The sequence below is a fragment of the Numida meleagris genome, chromosome 1 (genome assembly GCF_002078875.1).
Source record: "Numida meleagris isolate 19003 breed g44 Domestic line chromosome 1, NumMel1.0, whole genome shotgun sequence".
Taxonomy (NCBI): Eukaryota; Metazoa; Chordata; class Aves; order Galliformes; family Numididae; genus Numida; species Numida meleagris.
In genome coordinates this window covers 176438507-176454235 of record NC_034409.1, presented here as the reverse complement: position 1 = coordinate 176454235, position 15729 = coordinate 176438507, and the positions used below count along the sequence as shown (strand labels likewise).

The 15729-nt window shown below is 48.6% G+C and overlaps 1 protein-coding gene and 1 long non-coding RNA gene across 3 annotated transcripts; one reads left to right on the top strand and one right to left on the bottom strand.

The window, feature by feature from the left end:
• Positions 5216–9349, bottom strand: LOC110389350. Of its 2 annotated transcripts, XR_002433174.1 has the most exons (3): positions 9142–9349; positions 6789–8010; positions 5216–5849 (listed from the first exon to the last, which is right to left on the bottom strand). It is a non-coding gene; the product is annotated as an uncharacterized LOC110389350 (long non-coding RNA). The 2 variants fall into 2 exon arrangements; XR_002433166.1 differs by having other exon boundaries at positions 5216–8010; positions 9142–9341.
• Positions 9350–12023, top strand: SAP18 (Sin3A associated protein 18). The gene is made up of 4 exons (XM_021379598.1): positions 9350–9501; positions 9657–9766; positions 10921–11043; positions 11528–12023. The coding sequence occupies exons 1-4, from the start codon at positions 9430–9432 to the stop codon at positions 11682–11684; spliced, it is 462 nt and encodes a 153-aa protein (XP_021235273.1). The 5' UTR covers positions 9350–9429; the 3' UTR covers positions 11685–12023.

Genomic DNA, 15729 nt, shown 5'->3' with positions numbered 1-15729 from the left:
CAGTCCCAGCAGGGATAGTCTCCTGCAGCTCAGCTGTCAGCATCCTGTGCGTGTGTTGAGGAAGGAGCTGTACGACTCACACCCCGTCGAGAGCGGAAGGAGGATAAATTCAGCACCCCCAGAAGCAGGTGCATGACCCATTCTCAGTGGCTTTCTATAGCCGAGCCCACCAAAATTACCAACTTAAGAAAAAGTGTTCAAAGAAAGTGGGATGAAAAAGGGTTCTCCTGAGTCAAGGCATCCTTGGGTGCGAGATGGAGGGAGAACCTCTCCATGACTGACCAAAGAGTTCATCTGAAGTGTAAACACAAAGTCATGAAAAATATGTAATGTCTTCATATGCCAAATCATTTCCATCCCTTGGCTGTAGTTCAAAGACAAGCTACAAGATATATTAACATGAACACAGAAATCTTCCTGCTTCATTTGCAGCCCCAGATGGATCAACACTTGTGGATTTCTCATTCTGACAAGTCTTCATGCTTTCTAATCAGAAACCAATTCATAACATTTACAGTTTGTCATTTCAGCTTTGGACTTGGCCAAAATCCTTCCCGAATCTCCTTCCCGTTCCCGGCTGAAGCGTGCTTGGCCAGAGCTCCGCACTGCTCCGGATGAAGGCAGACCCAAGTCTGAAACAAGCGACCAGCAGCAGAGTTGCTGCACTTTAACAGCATTTGGCATCTGGCTCATACACCAGAATTGGAATGTAAGAATTTAGCAATAACTGTGCCCTGTGTTCTTAGTATTTCACTTCTGTATTTTCAGAACATCATGCTGAGCTAAGTGTTCAACACGAGCAGTAGAACTTTCACAATTCTTGTATTTAAGGGTTTCACCTTCTTTCATATATGGTAACTCTTTTATTTGTTTTGTTAAAAATTCTGACGCCTCTATTTTAAGGGCTGCATTGAGCAATAACAGTCTTTTCAATGATCTGAACGCTGCATTAAATTGGTGTATCGGCCGGTAATTATTGTGCCTTTGCATTCCTCACGCCCAACCAAAACACCAGAGCATATTCTACCATTTCACCTGGTACAAATCTAATCTAAGAGGTGTAGAAGAGCCATTCTCTTGCCCTTTTATGTCCTAAAGTTTTATATAAATGGATTTGAATCATTCTTAGCTTCGTAACAGGAACAACAAAGCATAAAGCTGACTGCAAAGTACAGTCAAGGTGAGGCCTTTTTTAATAATCCATGTCCTTTTAAATAGTTGCTTTCTTTTCTTCTCTTTTCTACATTTGCAAGAATTTTCCCCAGCAATTCAGTGAGGCACTTTTTTTTGGGGGAGACGTTGCTCTTCCACATACATCTTGTGAAAACAATGGGAGTGCTGCACACCGCAGTGGGAAATGTCCTGGTCTGACACGGAACGCCGCGTTGTGCAGCTCGCTGTCGGAAGGCACGAGCTCTGGGCAGATGTCACCTTCTGGCTCCAGCCACAGCCCAGAAGCTGCCCTTTATCACTGTTCCCTCTGCCCAGCTGGTGTCCCCACGGACCTGCGTGCATGAGCCCTTCTTTCCCCGTTCCAGGCAGGATCAGGAAGATCATCATAAGCAAATGAAATACGCAGGCAGCGCTAACCCATGTCACTGGAACACGTCAGTGGAGAGCTCGTCACCACTGGTTCAGCAAGAGCGGGCAGGGACGGTCATGGCAGCGTGTGGCAGGGGACACGGGAAGCGCAAAGCAGCGCCTTCCCCCCACAGCACCCGGCTGCAGTGGCACCTTTGGTGGCATCTTTGACTTCCTGGAGGGGATAATCTTCCCAGCACCTTTTGCCACCTGCAAAATGTAACGTAATAATGTAATGCAGCCAATAACAATAGTCACCGGTGTGCAAAGAGATTATTCCTTCTTAGCCAAAGGAACAGGCGTGCACAAATTTTCTGTCAAGTTGATTTTCAAAGAAGTGGTGATGTGGGGAACCACCGTGATTCTGCCCTGCCTTACTCCCTCAGGACTCTGTTTCACTGGCACTATTCCCACTGCTATCGTTAAGACTATGCCAGTGTTTCCACTAAGTGCTGTGTCTCTGAGGGGCTTATGGAAACCAAGCTGTCAGAATTCATCCTGGGCTCAAACTTCACCTGTTGTAAATTCGCCATGATGGATATTTCCTTTCTGGAAACAAACAAACAAACAAACAAACAAACAAAAATCAAGTTAATTGATACTGCAATACATACAACATAGCATTCAGAGAGGAATTCAGTTTTACATTGTACTATTCAAAATGCTGCAGGTAGTTTGTAGCAGTAGAACGTTTTGGTGTTAAGCAGCAAATGAAAAGGTGACAGTTATGTTTTCTGGCCTGCACGTTGAGCCACAAAAGGCATTTCTGAGATGCAGATGGGTCTCAGGCTGCTGAAGCTTTTCTTTATTCTCAGCAGGGCTCGCCACATGGAACTACTTATTCTGGAGAAAAGTTTCACTCAACTCTTCATTGTGATGCTTCTGGAAGCAGGACACATGTAGTGGATTACACAACATCACCCCGTTACGAAGGATACGGCACCGCTCTCAGAAATTTCCTGCACGCTCCTGGGAGCCCCAGAAGAGAGCTGAATAAAACATGGCTGCTCCTGTGGCTGTGGTCTGACAACAGAGGATGTGTGTCCCAACAGACACTGTCGCTATAGAATGGTGTGACATGCCGCAGGCCTTGAGAGTTTCTCTGTGCTAAGACCTGATCTTGGGGCAGAAAAGAGAATGACATGTCAGCTCTGGGTGTGTGGGATTCATCTTCATCATTCTGCTGTTGTCAGTAGGAATTGCGCATGCCACAGGCTGGAAGCTCAGAAAGATGTATGGCGAGCTGAAGAACAGCATAACCAGGGACATGCTTAGACACACTCAGATTGCCTGGAATTTTCTGCTTCAGAAGAAAAAGCATGACTCTCATTATTATTCTTCCATGGGAAGAGAGAAGAACAGATATTTAGAGGGGAGGAACTGGAACAACCATTAAACTCACCAGCTTATTTGCTGAAAGATTCCCATGAACATATGAGCGGGACCGTGTCTATCCCATGTGGCTGCTCATCTCCTCCTCAGGCCTCTTTGTGTCTTGTTCGAGGATGGGATCCTGGTAATCCAGGAAACAGCCAGCGAAGGGATTTTCTCTGTGCCGGAAATATGGAAGACAACATTAAGTACATCTCTGCCAGATGATGGCAGAGTGGCACTGGGATATGCAGCTACACGGGGTCAGAGGAGGGGCCTGCACTGCCTGGATAATTGCTTGTGGTGAATCACAGCGCGACACGCTCCTGCTGCTGCCTGTCCTCCCTACAAGACGCATCTCATGCGCCATGCTAACAATTTCCACTGACTGCAATACCAACCCACTTTCCTGACAGCGCACAAACATTTCTGCACTGAGGTAATACAATACACACAGCAGGGGGGAAGCAAGTCTATGGTAGAGTATTACCCAAGTTATAAAATCCGTTTATTACTCTATTGTGTGCCTAAACTTTCTGGAACATTGTAGCAGATGTATTTTATAGTGAGATGACAACACCTCTTAATGAAATCCAGGTTTAGATTCTGGCAACATTTCTTCCTTAATTTTTATATTTTATAACAGAGGCTTCTACCCCACCAGGAAAAATCAGTGGAATGTTCAGTGCCCCCCAGCATCACACCTTCGTGTACAGCTGTATGGAGAAGAAAATAACTCGACGTGACAGAACAGGACTTAGGTTTTCATTACTTGAAACCAAATTCTGTCTTCCTCTGTTGACAATTGCAAGTTCTAGTTTCCTCTGTTCCCTTTCAGGTGAAATTCAAGCAGTCACTACAATTTTTGCTGGACCTCTCTTGTGCAGTGTGCTACCTGTTGCTGATTCAGACTGCAAACACTTCTGCGCTGGGTTGGCCTGAAGTGCTGTGGAAGTGCCCTCCCAGCCGCTCACGCCGTGGGCAGGATGGCATCCCGCGTCCCTCACCGCCGTCTGCGCTGGGGTCCGTGCCCTGAGCACACAGGAACGCCACGCGCATCCCGCGGGATCTCTCACCCGCACCGACACGGGCCGGGCACAGCTCAGCCGCCCGCTGTTCCTGCATCTCTGCTGCCCATGGATAAATCCCAGGTTTTTAAAAAGCTTGTATTTAGCCGTATACATTTGCTCTATGAGAACATTTCTGACACGCAGCGGCTCTGCCAAACTGTGCTCCTTCCTCAGAAGTACGTGGATGCGGCAGGTTTTCAGACAAACAGCTGCAGGAATTGAAAATCAACAGCAAAATAACAGAAATGTGATAACTCTGATCTGCCTAATATTATTCTTGGAAACGTTTTATTCTGACTTGGAACAAAAGGCATCCTGAGGCTGCTCTTTCGGGAAGCACCTGATCCGGAGCGGGGCTATCTGCACGGCGGAGCTGTTCCGTCTGCAGCACCCAGAGCAGCTCTGAGCAGGGTCTCAGAGCAGCAGCACGAGGCAGCTTGTCCGCAGAGCACACGCGTGGCTCTGCCTCTCGCAGCGCCCACCTCCCTGCAGCGTGCCGAGGCCTCGCGCACTGACCAGGCTCATTGCTCATGGAAGACTCCAAAGCCACTCAGGGCGGCATGCTGACATTGGATGACCGTTGTTAGCTCTGTAGGAAGCGCAGGCTGCCTGCAGCTGTTCTTTGAGGAAGTTTTCTGTGGAGCAACTTTGCCTAAATGTTACAGAAAGTTGCGTTCCATTAACGTGGTGAAATAATGAAGCTCGACCTTCATCACAAAGCTTTGTCTGACTTTTCAGATATGATGAGACCGCAAAAGGACGTGCATATAAGGGTCTTCACCTTAAAGCTGAATGAATCCAAATTACACCCCATGACAACAGCATTACTGACAAACGCTGACTTTTAAGAAGTTAGCACATGCTGGGGATCCAGGAGCATTCCTCAGCTGCATGGCTGATGGTGTTTATGCACTCTTGGCCAATGCAGACCGCACCACGGCTTCAAACTCCCTCAGCTTCCTTGGCTTTCCTTTCCTTTGGGGTGTGAAACAGCTACACCTCATCCATGACCTGAATGCACTCGAGTGCTGAGCTGCCCAGCTGTGGTACCGTCCGTGCGGGGCTTTGGTGTGAGCCCATGCTGACTCATTCGCCTCCCCACAGTACATGCTAGTTGAACGGGACCACAAATCCCAACAGTTACAGCGCACTTTATGATCTCAAATCATCTCAATACAAAACAGGACAGTGAATATCTTAATCAAGAGAAGCTTTAATGAAAACTTTTCTAAAGGTTGTTTGAAATCCACATCAACTTTGGTACAGAATGCAGGACATTAAAACTGTAGTGGAATCTAACGTACATAGAGCATTCTGAATATAAAGTGTACCTGTGATGAATCATATGAATTATATGAATCCCAGAATGGTTTGGGTAGGAAGGGGCCTTTAAGATCATCTAGTTCCAACCCCCCTGCTATAGGCAGGGACATCTCCCTCTAGATCAGGTTGATCACAGCCCCCTCCAGCCTGGCCTTGAATGCCTCCAGGGAGGGGACATCCACAGCCTCACTGGGCAAAACCTGTTCCAGTGTCTCGCCACCCTCACAGTAAAGAATTTCTTCCTAATATCTAGGCTAAATCTACTCTCTTCCAGTTTAAAGCCATTTCCCCTCGTTGTGTTGCTACATGCCTTTACAAAAAATGCCTCCCCAGCTTTCCTGGAGGCCCACTTCAGGTACTGGAAGGATGCTACCAAAACACAGAATGTAGGAAATACCAGCAATCACATTTGCAAAGAAAATGCAGTGTTGTTCTTCCACCAGCAGGTAAAGCTTGTCTGCAGTAGCAACTCCATCAAATTTGAGTTTCTGCTTTCCAGGCCGACTGCAAAGATATTCAGAAGATGATTGTGCTCTTGCCAAAATATGCAAATTGAACTTTCCACAATTAAGACAAAGACCAAGTCCTCTATCAAACATGCTTTTCTGGACACATACACAACCACACAAAGTTAAGGAATAGTATGTAGTTGTGGTTAGCAGGAACTCACAAAAGCAGCCTGCAAGCCATGGGGGAGCCTTGGGAAGTTTTAAGTAATACAACATCAACTTGCTTTTTTTGTTTTCCCCCTTTCAATCACAACGTGCAGTAATTGTTTCATTGCCCAGGAGGCTACTTGACCAACAGGCTCTTCCCTACACGGCTGCGGCAGGTTTGCCCAGTCCCATGCCCCAATGGCACCAGCACATGATCTCATTCATACCTTTCGGAGATGTCCCAGTAAGCAATTAAAGTTCACTATTTACATAACCACTTCTATGGGAACGGGCGTTAACAGAAACTTGTATACAGGCTCGTATATAGCATCACACTCCAGCTCACAATCTCAGCAAAAACCTTTCATTTTCTTTCAGTGTGTACCAATGCTTGCACTGAACACAGCATTCTGGAGAAGCAAAGGGCGTCCCTCACCACCCAGAATCTACGACAAGGCAAAGAGTGGGTGAAGCAATTGACCATCTCACTGCCAGCAATGGGTCAGACCCTGCTGCAGTCCTGTTCTCCCCTCCCACTCCCCATCGCTCCTGGGCACACACTTCACCTCTCATCTTGCACCAGGTCTAGTAACCATGGAATCTGCTCAGAACGTGCCAAATGCAATACGGTGACATAAAACTAACTCCCAGTTGGATAGCTTTCTCCTAAATTAGGGAATTTAACTTGTTCTTGGAAGCATCTAATAAGGGACACGCCTGGCAGAAAGGAGAAAAGAAATCCCATGACTGAGGGTAGGGACAGGCAACAGGGAGCAGTCAGACTAACCCGGGTAGGTGTGGGACCTCGGCCTCACATGGTGGGAGCCCTTCACTGAGCGTTGCTGAGCCACAGCGCTGTCTCCAGCACAGCCTGCATTCTGCACGCCAGCCTACAGAGCACGTCACTGCATTTTCATTTCCAGATAATTTCCAACTTTCTCTTCCAAATGCTTAAGAATCTGAAATCTTAGACAAATAAATGGTGATTGTTAATACAGCTCACAAATAATAAATTGTCATGCTAGAATTTTCGTAAATGCAAGCACATTAAGTCATTTTTCACATAAATCAAGCATTCAAAAATTTCTAACAGAAGGAACTACTTAGATTCATAACAGAGCTGTGCTTTATTTGTTACAGCTGTTCTTTTATGATACCTGATCCGAGACATAAATCCCTTTGTTTTGAAAATGGTGGTTCACATATTGAGCCCCAAGCATATATTAAGAGGGCAGATATAATTAATTTTAGCACTGTAATAAACTGTATTGTTGCCTGGGAAATCAAACCCTACAAATGGTGGCAAGGTTGAGTCATTCCCTTTGATAATAAAATGATGACATGTTATAACTTAATACAGATCAAAAACTGCACAATACTGTCCAGGCTGCCACAGAAGAAAGTCAGTGAAAGCTGAGGGTGAACTTCAAGAGGCTGTTGGTTCTCCTGCCCTGTATTAGGAGTGCCATAAATCAATTGCTGTTGGTTATATTACAGGTGAAATGCAAGTCTTTTTTTTAAGTTTGGACTCACAACCTTTGTTCTTCTTTATGATGAATACAGCAAATTCTTTTTTCTTTGCCTCCCCTACATATTCTTTTAATAAGTCATTCACTGAAGACATCTATCTGCAGTGTTTGGAAATGTGAGTCTGTCACACGAGGACAGTCAGAGAGCTGGGACCGCTCACCCTGAGAGAGACAGCCTGGGGACCTCAGCACTGTGTGTAAGCACCTGATGAGAGGGAGTGACGACACAGCCAGACTTCTCAGTGGTGACCATTGACAGGAGGAGATGCAAAGGGGACAAACTGAGATAACAGAAATTGAATATATATATTTAATACAAGGAGGGTAGTTGATGGCCGGCACAGGTTGCACACGGGTTTTGGAGCCTGTGCTTGGAGACCTTCCAAACTGAACCAGGCCCTGCTCTGAGTCGAAGTCCGGAGTAGTCTCCTGCAGGGCTCCCTTCTGCAATTCTGAGTCTGATATTTGCTCATCTTGCACCTGTGAACATTTGTGAACACATGCAGGGAAGATTTAGATAGGACATAAAGAAGTCATTTTTCTACAGTAAGGGTGGTGAAGCACTGGCACAGGCTGCCCAGAGAGGTGGCGATGCCCCGTCCCTGGAGACACACCAGGTCAGGCTGGACGGGGCTCTGAGCACCTGATGGAGCTGTAGTGTCCCTGTTCATTGCAGGGAGTTGGACTAGATGACCTTTAAAGTTCCCTTCCAACTCAAACAATTCTGTATTTTCAGATCATTTTACAGAATTTTTGTTTTACTCTTGAAGTAATACATTCACAACACTTTATGAAATAATTTAAGTGTAAATCCTCTGAAAACAAATGAACATCCCCCCATTTTGATACAGTAATAACTCAATTTTTTAAAGTTATCACATCAGAAATAGACAATTCTCATATCGTCCTAGTATAAGACAAAACATCAGACTTAAATTTAACCTAATACAAGACTCTATTCTTGGAAAAGCCAAGCCCAGAAATGGAAAGCATATGTGCTTGGTCTTTCCAACATGTAATATTAAGGGAAGTGAAATTCTAAATACAGTTTACCCCTTTCTAATTTATTTGAATCCACCAGTAGCTGCACTGGCTGACTGTTTCATTTATTTACATTAGGCATCTGTTTAAGTCCTTCTCCATACAGAAGGAAATGCCTTTTTCCAAGAAGCATCAGTAGTTTAGTAAAAGCTTTTCCATGCAATAGAAACCATGGGCAACAGTTTAGAGAATGTGCGTGCCCAACACTGAGCGCCGCAGGAAGCCCACACCACAGCAACCCCAGCCAAATCAGTCTGAGGAGCGCAGTATTTCATTCGGATCACATAATGGTCTGGGCTGGAAGGAAGCTTGGAGCCCACCCAGTTCCAGGCTATGGGCAGGGCTGCCCCCCACCAGCTGAGGCTGCCCAAGGCCCATCCCACCTGGCCTTGAGCATCTCCAGGGATGGGGCGCCCACAGCTCCCTAGGGAGCTGTGCCAGTGCCTCACCACCCTCTGAGTCAAGCCCTTCCTGCTCACATCTGACCTAAAGTTCTCCTCTGTCAACCCCAGACTATCTCAGACCCCCTACAAGGTACAGAGAGGAGACCCTCTGGTCAGCTCTACCCACCCAGCATTACCACAGCCGGCACAGACTCGACTGGGACACGGGCTAACGCCAACCACAGGAGCCTAACAGCCACCACAAAGCGCTGCGTTACTCCCTCCCGGCAGCACGCCGCGGCCCAAGCCGCCATCTACCTCAGAGGACAGAAACCAATCCCCACCAAACCCTCCCTCGCACTTCCCCTGCGCGCCCGGCTGCGGCCGACGCGCATGCGCACATTCCCGCCTTCGCTCCACTATCGCGAGAACTGCGCGCGCCGCGAGACATCCGGGCCATTGGCTGCGGGACAAGATGGCGGTAGAGTCGCGCGTCACGCAGGAGGAGATCAAGAAAGAACCGGAGAAGCCGATCGACCGGGAGAAGGTGCTGGGGTCGTGCTGTCCCGCGGTGTTCGTCCCGCCGCCGCGGCTGTCCACCAGGCCGCCGGGAGGGGTGGGGGAGCGGGGCGGGGTTGGCGCCGTGAGGCCTTGGCGGGGGATGCCCGTTCCCTGCCTCACGCCGCCCCCTCCCGCCCCCAGACGTGCCCGCTGCTGCTCCGCGTCTTTACCACCAACAACGGGAGGCACCACCGCATGGACGAGTTCTCCCGCGGCAACGTGCCCTCCAGCGAGCTGCAGATCTACACCTGGTGAGCGCCGGCCGGGGCTGCGCGCTGATTTCCGGCTGTGTGACGGGGGCTGCGTTTTGGCATCTCCTTCGTCGTTGCCGTCCGTCTGCATAACGTGGGGCGCGCTTCTGTACCCGGTGCTCGAGCTTCCTTCGAGCGGCCCCGCTCTTCCTTAGAAGCAGCTGTCCCAGGGGGCTGGGGCTGCTGCAGCACTTGTGCGTTGGTCCAGGTCAGAGCCTGTGGAGGGCGAAGCGGCGCTTTTCCTCTGTGTGAGCGGGTAGAAGGGCTGCAGCGCTGCTCGCAGTGCGCTCACACTGAGCGCGGAGAAATGCTTTTGTGCTGTGAACGCGTTAATTCTTTTCACAGCATTTTGAAGAGTACTTCTGAAAGTGAATTGTGCTGCTTTTTAAGCGATGTTTTTCCTTCAGGGTTTTTGCTTGAGCTATCACACGTGCGTCACTGTGTGGCTGAATAAATCCACTGTTGTCCCTAACAGACCACACAGTTCTAATGCACTTCTCCGGGGGTTTTATGAACTCAGTGCAGGCCATTGATGATGTCCAAGCCATTTGGCATCCGCAGAATGGTCACAGTGAGCATTGTCAGCCAGCAGTGGCACAGAGCTTGCAGTGAGCGTGCAGTGCGGTCCTCAGAGCTGCTTGCGCATCTGTGGTCTTTTTGTTTGTAGAGTTCTGAAGTTAGCTTTGGCCGTGTTCTGGTCGAAGGGTGGAGAAAAGGATCTGTTAGGGCAGAAGTGGAAGTACTGTGGAAAACTGCTCATGATTATTTGTTTTGCTTCTATTCTTATGCTTCCTCTAAGAAACCATTTTGACATTGATGCCAACTTAAATAAGGAAACGTTCACTGTGTAAATGTATTAGAAAATGCATTATAAAAAGGTCACGTTCTCTCTTTTGAGAGACCTGGAAGAGCAGATGTTGATCAGTGTTTGTTGTTTGGAATGCCACGTAGTTGTGAAATAAGTGGCTCCCTTGTGTAGCTGGAATATGTCAAGTATTACTCTTCTTCGGGTATTAACAGGAAACATGCAAAGGCAAGGAAATGTTTAAGCGGTTGCAAAATACCAATTCCATCTCAAATGGGCCTTGGAAAGCTTTTTCTGTTGCTGCTTTGGGAACGTGAACCACTTGGGTTTGTTTGTTTGTTTAATGTAGGATGGACGCGACTCTGAAGGAGCTGACCAGTTTGGTGAAGGAGGTGTACCCAGAAGCACGGAAGAAGGGCACGCACTTCAATTTCGCAATTGTTTTTACAGATCTCAAGCGACCCGGCTACAGGTAAAGGGCATTTCTTCTCCAGATAAACAGAAGGCTCGAGGAGGCACAGCAGTAAAATACTTTTCATCGAGGCTGATTTTAAAGCCAGGTGTCCATAAATCATATTTCTCAGTTTCTTGATAACAGACTACAGGACTGCCATTATGAACTCTGCATTTTGATGGGTAACTGTTGTAGTTTGCGTCCCCTGATCTGAGACTGCTGAGCAGTCTGTGGGGCTTCCACGCCGTGTGAGTGGGTGGGGGGTTCTGTCTACTGCTGAGAAGACGGAAGGGACCCCACCCCTCTGTCCCCCCAGAAGGACTCAGTGTAGCTTTACTTGGTGCACCTGGCACCGGAGGGACGGAAGAAAACCCTGTGGATGTAGCTGGATACAGTGTGGGGCGTGGCGTGGCAAGGTTGTAAAGACTGATGCTGCCCCTGGGTTGGACATGGCATGGGGCTGCGCTCTGGTACCTAACTGCCTTTCATCTCCCGTGCGCAGGGTGAAGGAGATCGGCAGCACCATGTCGGGCAGGAAGGGCACGGATGATTCGATGACATTGCAGTCCCAGAAATTCCAGATAGGAGACTACTTGGATATAGCGATCACGCCTCCCAACCGGGCACCGCCACCTTCGAGCCGCATGAGGCCGTACTGAGCTATTGCTGCTCTGTATGCTTATCTTTTCTGCTTATTCCTCCTTGCTGTTCTAAAGCAGGCTTTTTTTTATTGCCTTTGTTGCGAAGTAAGAACACCTGAAGACAAAGCTAAATGTCAGGGGTAAAAGTCCCATTTTAAACCTTTTAGTTTATTTGTTTAGAAGGAACACTTAATCTTTAGCGGTGCCATCACTCTGTCCTTGACTGGTTCGTAGTTTGCCAAGTAGCCTGGTGTGTCTCGTGTTCCAAGGTTTCCATAGAACGCAACCAGAAAGATGACAGGTGTTCTGTAGTTCTGTCTTGTGTGGAATAAAGATGGGTGTTATTAATCTTTTGAATCTGAGTCTGTGTGGTTTGTTTTTTTTCTTAAGCATATTTCTGCAGGCAAATTCAGAAGTCTGCTTTTAAGCAGAAATGAAAATATTTGGAGGGAAGTATAGTTCATAATTAAATTTTATATCCTGACCAAGCAGACAACGTGCAAGTTTTCCTCCATACGTTTTAGGAATGCAAATACTGTTACCTCTTCCCCTTAGTAACCTTCATCTAATCAGCGGGAACGGGGTTGGGCTTTATGCTGACTGCTCCGAGATGGTTTTTCCCCAATAATAATTGTGATGCGCAGAGTGCCGTTCTCTTGGATTGCTGCAGTCGCTGGGTGGGGGAAAAAAGCCAAGCAGCCTTGAGGGTACGGTCAGAAGTTGGTGGTGAGGCTGAGCAGCATCAGTGTGCCCCCCGCGGGTCAGCGCAGCGCGGAGGGCGCAGCCCACGCAGCTCCAGGGCCGGAGCTGGGCCCCGCTGGCCCTGCAGGGGGAGAGCTCGAGCCGCGCACTGCCTCGGCTCTGCCGCGGTGCGTCGTGGGTGAAGCGCCAGAGGGCAAATTTTCGTTCGTGTGGAAAACGTGAAACGGGGAGCTCCGCGCCTCAGCGTTGCAGGGGTTCCCGGCTTGAGGCAGCTCTGCACATCCGCGCCGTTGGGGTTTTCCCTCCTGGGCTGACGCGCGAGACCATTGGGTTGTTGCCGTGTTCCTCCGCTTCCTGCAGCCTTTTAATTAGAAAAGACGCTCGAGGAATTGGAGCAGCGCGTGCTCCCTGTGTCAAGAATCCACTTTGCAGTCAAGTCCAGCAGCGGCTGGTTTTAAGTTAGACAGCAGGATACAGCTGTCCACGTTGAAGGAGGCGTAAGTGAAAGCTGTGACTGGCTGACTGTGCTGGTAACGAGCTCCTGTGTAACGAGCATCCCGTCAGCAGCGAGCTCCTTCAAAACTATCTCCAGTGCTGAGGAAGGAAATCACCCAAAGGGACAAGTGATGTACAACACGGCCCTCTGGAGAACCTAAAACATAGTCTCAAATCTCAACAGCAGTGAGCAATCCCATATGCTCAGGAAGCGAATGCTACACGTGGCTCTGTCAGTGAGCAGGGCTGGCTTTGTGTTCGGAGGCAGTGAGTGAGGCGGGGCGTTCCCTCCCTACCTCGTGGTGCTCCCAGCACTGCCACAGCACTGAAAATGCAGCTCTCCATCCTGCAGCTGCACTGCCACCAGCAACCGCTCCTGCAAAGCTCTCTATTTTTTCAGCAGCGTAACTCCAGGAACTCCACCCTGTGTGGGCAGGCAGCAGGATGGAATGGCTCCGGCTGCAAAACCCAGGAACCCAGTCCCTTATTTTCTCCTTTCTACACTCAGTAACTCATCCACTCTGCTCCTGGAGCTGAGGCTTCATGCACCTGTACTCTTTCACTGCCCATCTCTGCTGCTGCTCCAACCTTGTTTTGCCTAAGAGACAAATTCCTCTCTGCCGTGCTCAGGGCTCGACTGAAGGCTGTTTTCACAGTCCCCCTCTCGCTTCATCATGCCTCTGTTAGGGCCTGCTCCTGCACCAGGGCAGCGTGTGCCTCCAACCACATCTTGGATACTTACCAAAGTTTTTATGGGGAGCTTCTGGGAGAGGCCAGCTGCGTCTCTGCTGAAGATGATGATGTCTGGGTTAATCCTCTTCCTAATTAAGAGGCGAGGACAAGCCACACGCTTTATCAGTAAATTCAGTTGCGTCAGAGACATTCCTTGCTCCATCACCAAACTTAAGTTTTGCTTTACAGCTCTGGTCAAAAGAAGGAATGGTCGTGATGCAGATGGAAAAAATAAGCACTATCAGCAAGAGGTTTCAAGAGGAGGAGTGATGGGGGGAGCTGCTTCAGCTGCCCTGGCAAAGCTCATGGAGCAGTGGCCACAGGAGGGCTCACCAACACAGCCATGCAGCCAGCCAGCTCAGTACCTGTGAGCAAGGGCAGGATTTCAGAAGCCACTTCGACTGGTGACAGGAGATGTCTGTGTTCTCCTCCCATGCAGCCCTTTCCCTTCAGCCCTTTCCCTTCTCTGGCCTCAACCCAGGCAGCGCCTTTGCAGGTGAGCGGTGGTTTGGGTCAACACGGAGTCCATGAATAATGTAACCTTGCACAACACCTCTGAATTCCAGCGCTGGGCAGGCAGGAGTGCGATCCCAGGCAGCCCCAGCAGCAAAGCTGCACTGCTTAAAAATATAAAGCATCCACGCTGCTTTAAATAACCAAGGAAGCCTGGGCTCCAGTTATCACTCCAGTGATTTATAAAAACATCACTAAAAGCCCAGCAGGAAGCACTGGAGCGACGCTCGTCATTTGCCCATTTGACAGCCACCTGGGAAGTTTCATTGCCCTGTGAGATTTATATTTGTATTTAACCTCAGGCAAATTATTTCCAAGAAACCAAAGCATTTGCCACTTCACGGGGCTGCCTAGGCAGGACAATGTGAGGCGCTCCTTTGACAACAAATGGGATTATAGAGAGAACGCACTACGAGCTGACACATTTTATGTACTAAAACAAACGCAAAAAGATTAAGAACCGTAGCAAATGAGGGAAAACCAGAGGCCGTGCTTTTTTGGTTACCTCCCAGATGCCCCTATCTACTGCAGTGCAACTTCACGCTGTGCTCCATCTGTTCTGACTGGAGGCTACTGCTAGAAGATGCGATCCCACGCTCCCCCTTTCCGTATATCTGATGTAGTAATCGCGCAACCAGAAGTTGAATTGGAAATTACTGATTTCCATGGGGAGGGAAACTAGAAAAGAAAACAAATTTAATCAGTCTTTCAGTGGCTCGGCAGGTGGCAACTATCCACCATAAAACTGCACGACCTGTAAATTCCGTGCAGGAGAAGCGGTGAAACAGCTGCTAGTGGGAGCAGCCCCACGCTGTGCATTAGGCATGGCTCAGACTCTGAGTCCAGTTTGCCTCTTTTCAGATGAAGACTGCCTCTTCCAAAACTAAGGCACGCTTACTTAGCTACTGTTTATTCAAACTGCACTGATGCTCCAGTGCTGTTTTCAGATTCACCCTGCAACAAAACAACACGTAATGTGTCAGTTCTTCCGCATGATTCCCACCCTAACTTGACTAACTCCAGCGTGCAGCAGCCTGAGCCTTTCTCCAGCAGCAGCGCTGGCTTAGGGAGAGCGTTAAGCTCCTCCAGCCCCAAGGCCACATCACTGATTGTCCCAGTACCTGAGCATGTGGTTAATCCCAGGGCTGCACAGGCATCTGCATGAGGGAAAGGAGCAGAGTAGAAACCAAAGCTTTCTACCACTGCCTTCCCCAGATGCCTTAGAACAGGGATCACTTTCGTATGGTGCTTGTTTCCAGTTCTGCTTCCCTGTTCCCCAATACTCACACTGCTTAGGTCTTACTGAAACCCAGGGCTGACAAATTACAACTAGCTTTTGTTCTGCTGCTCTGACTGCATCCACCTCACAGAAATATTACTCCTTACACAAGGGCAGTAAGCACGAACAGTATTACTACTTGTATTGAACAATTCTGTAAACAACCCCCCCCCCCCAACAAGCTTGTAAAACTTCATTCGTAGACCCCAAAACATAATCTCATGCCACTATTGTATCATAACAGGCTGAAGGCAACAAAGACAGAGAGCTCTGGAGAACAAGGCATGGGAGCAGTGCCTCAGGTCTCTGGGTTCGTTCAGCCCAGAGAAGAGGAGGCTGAGG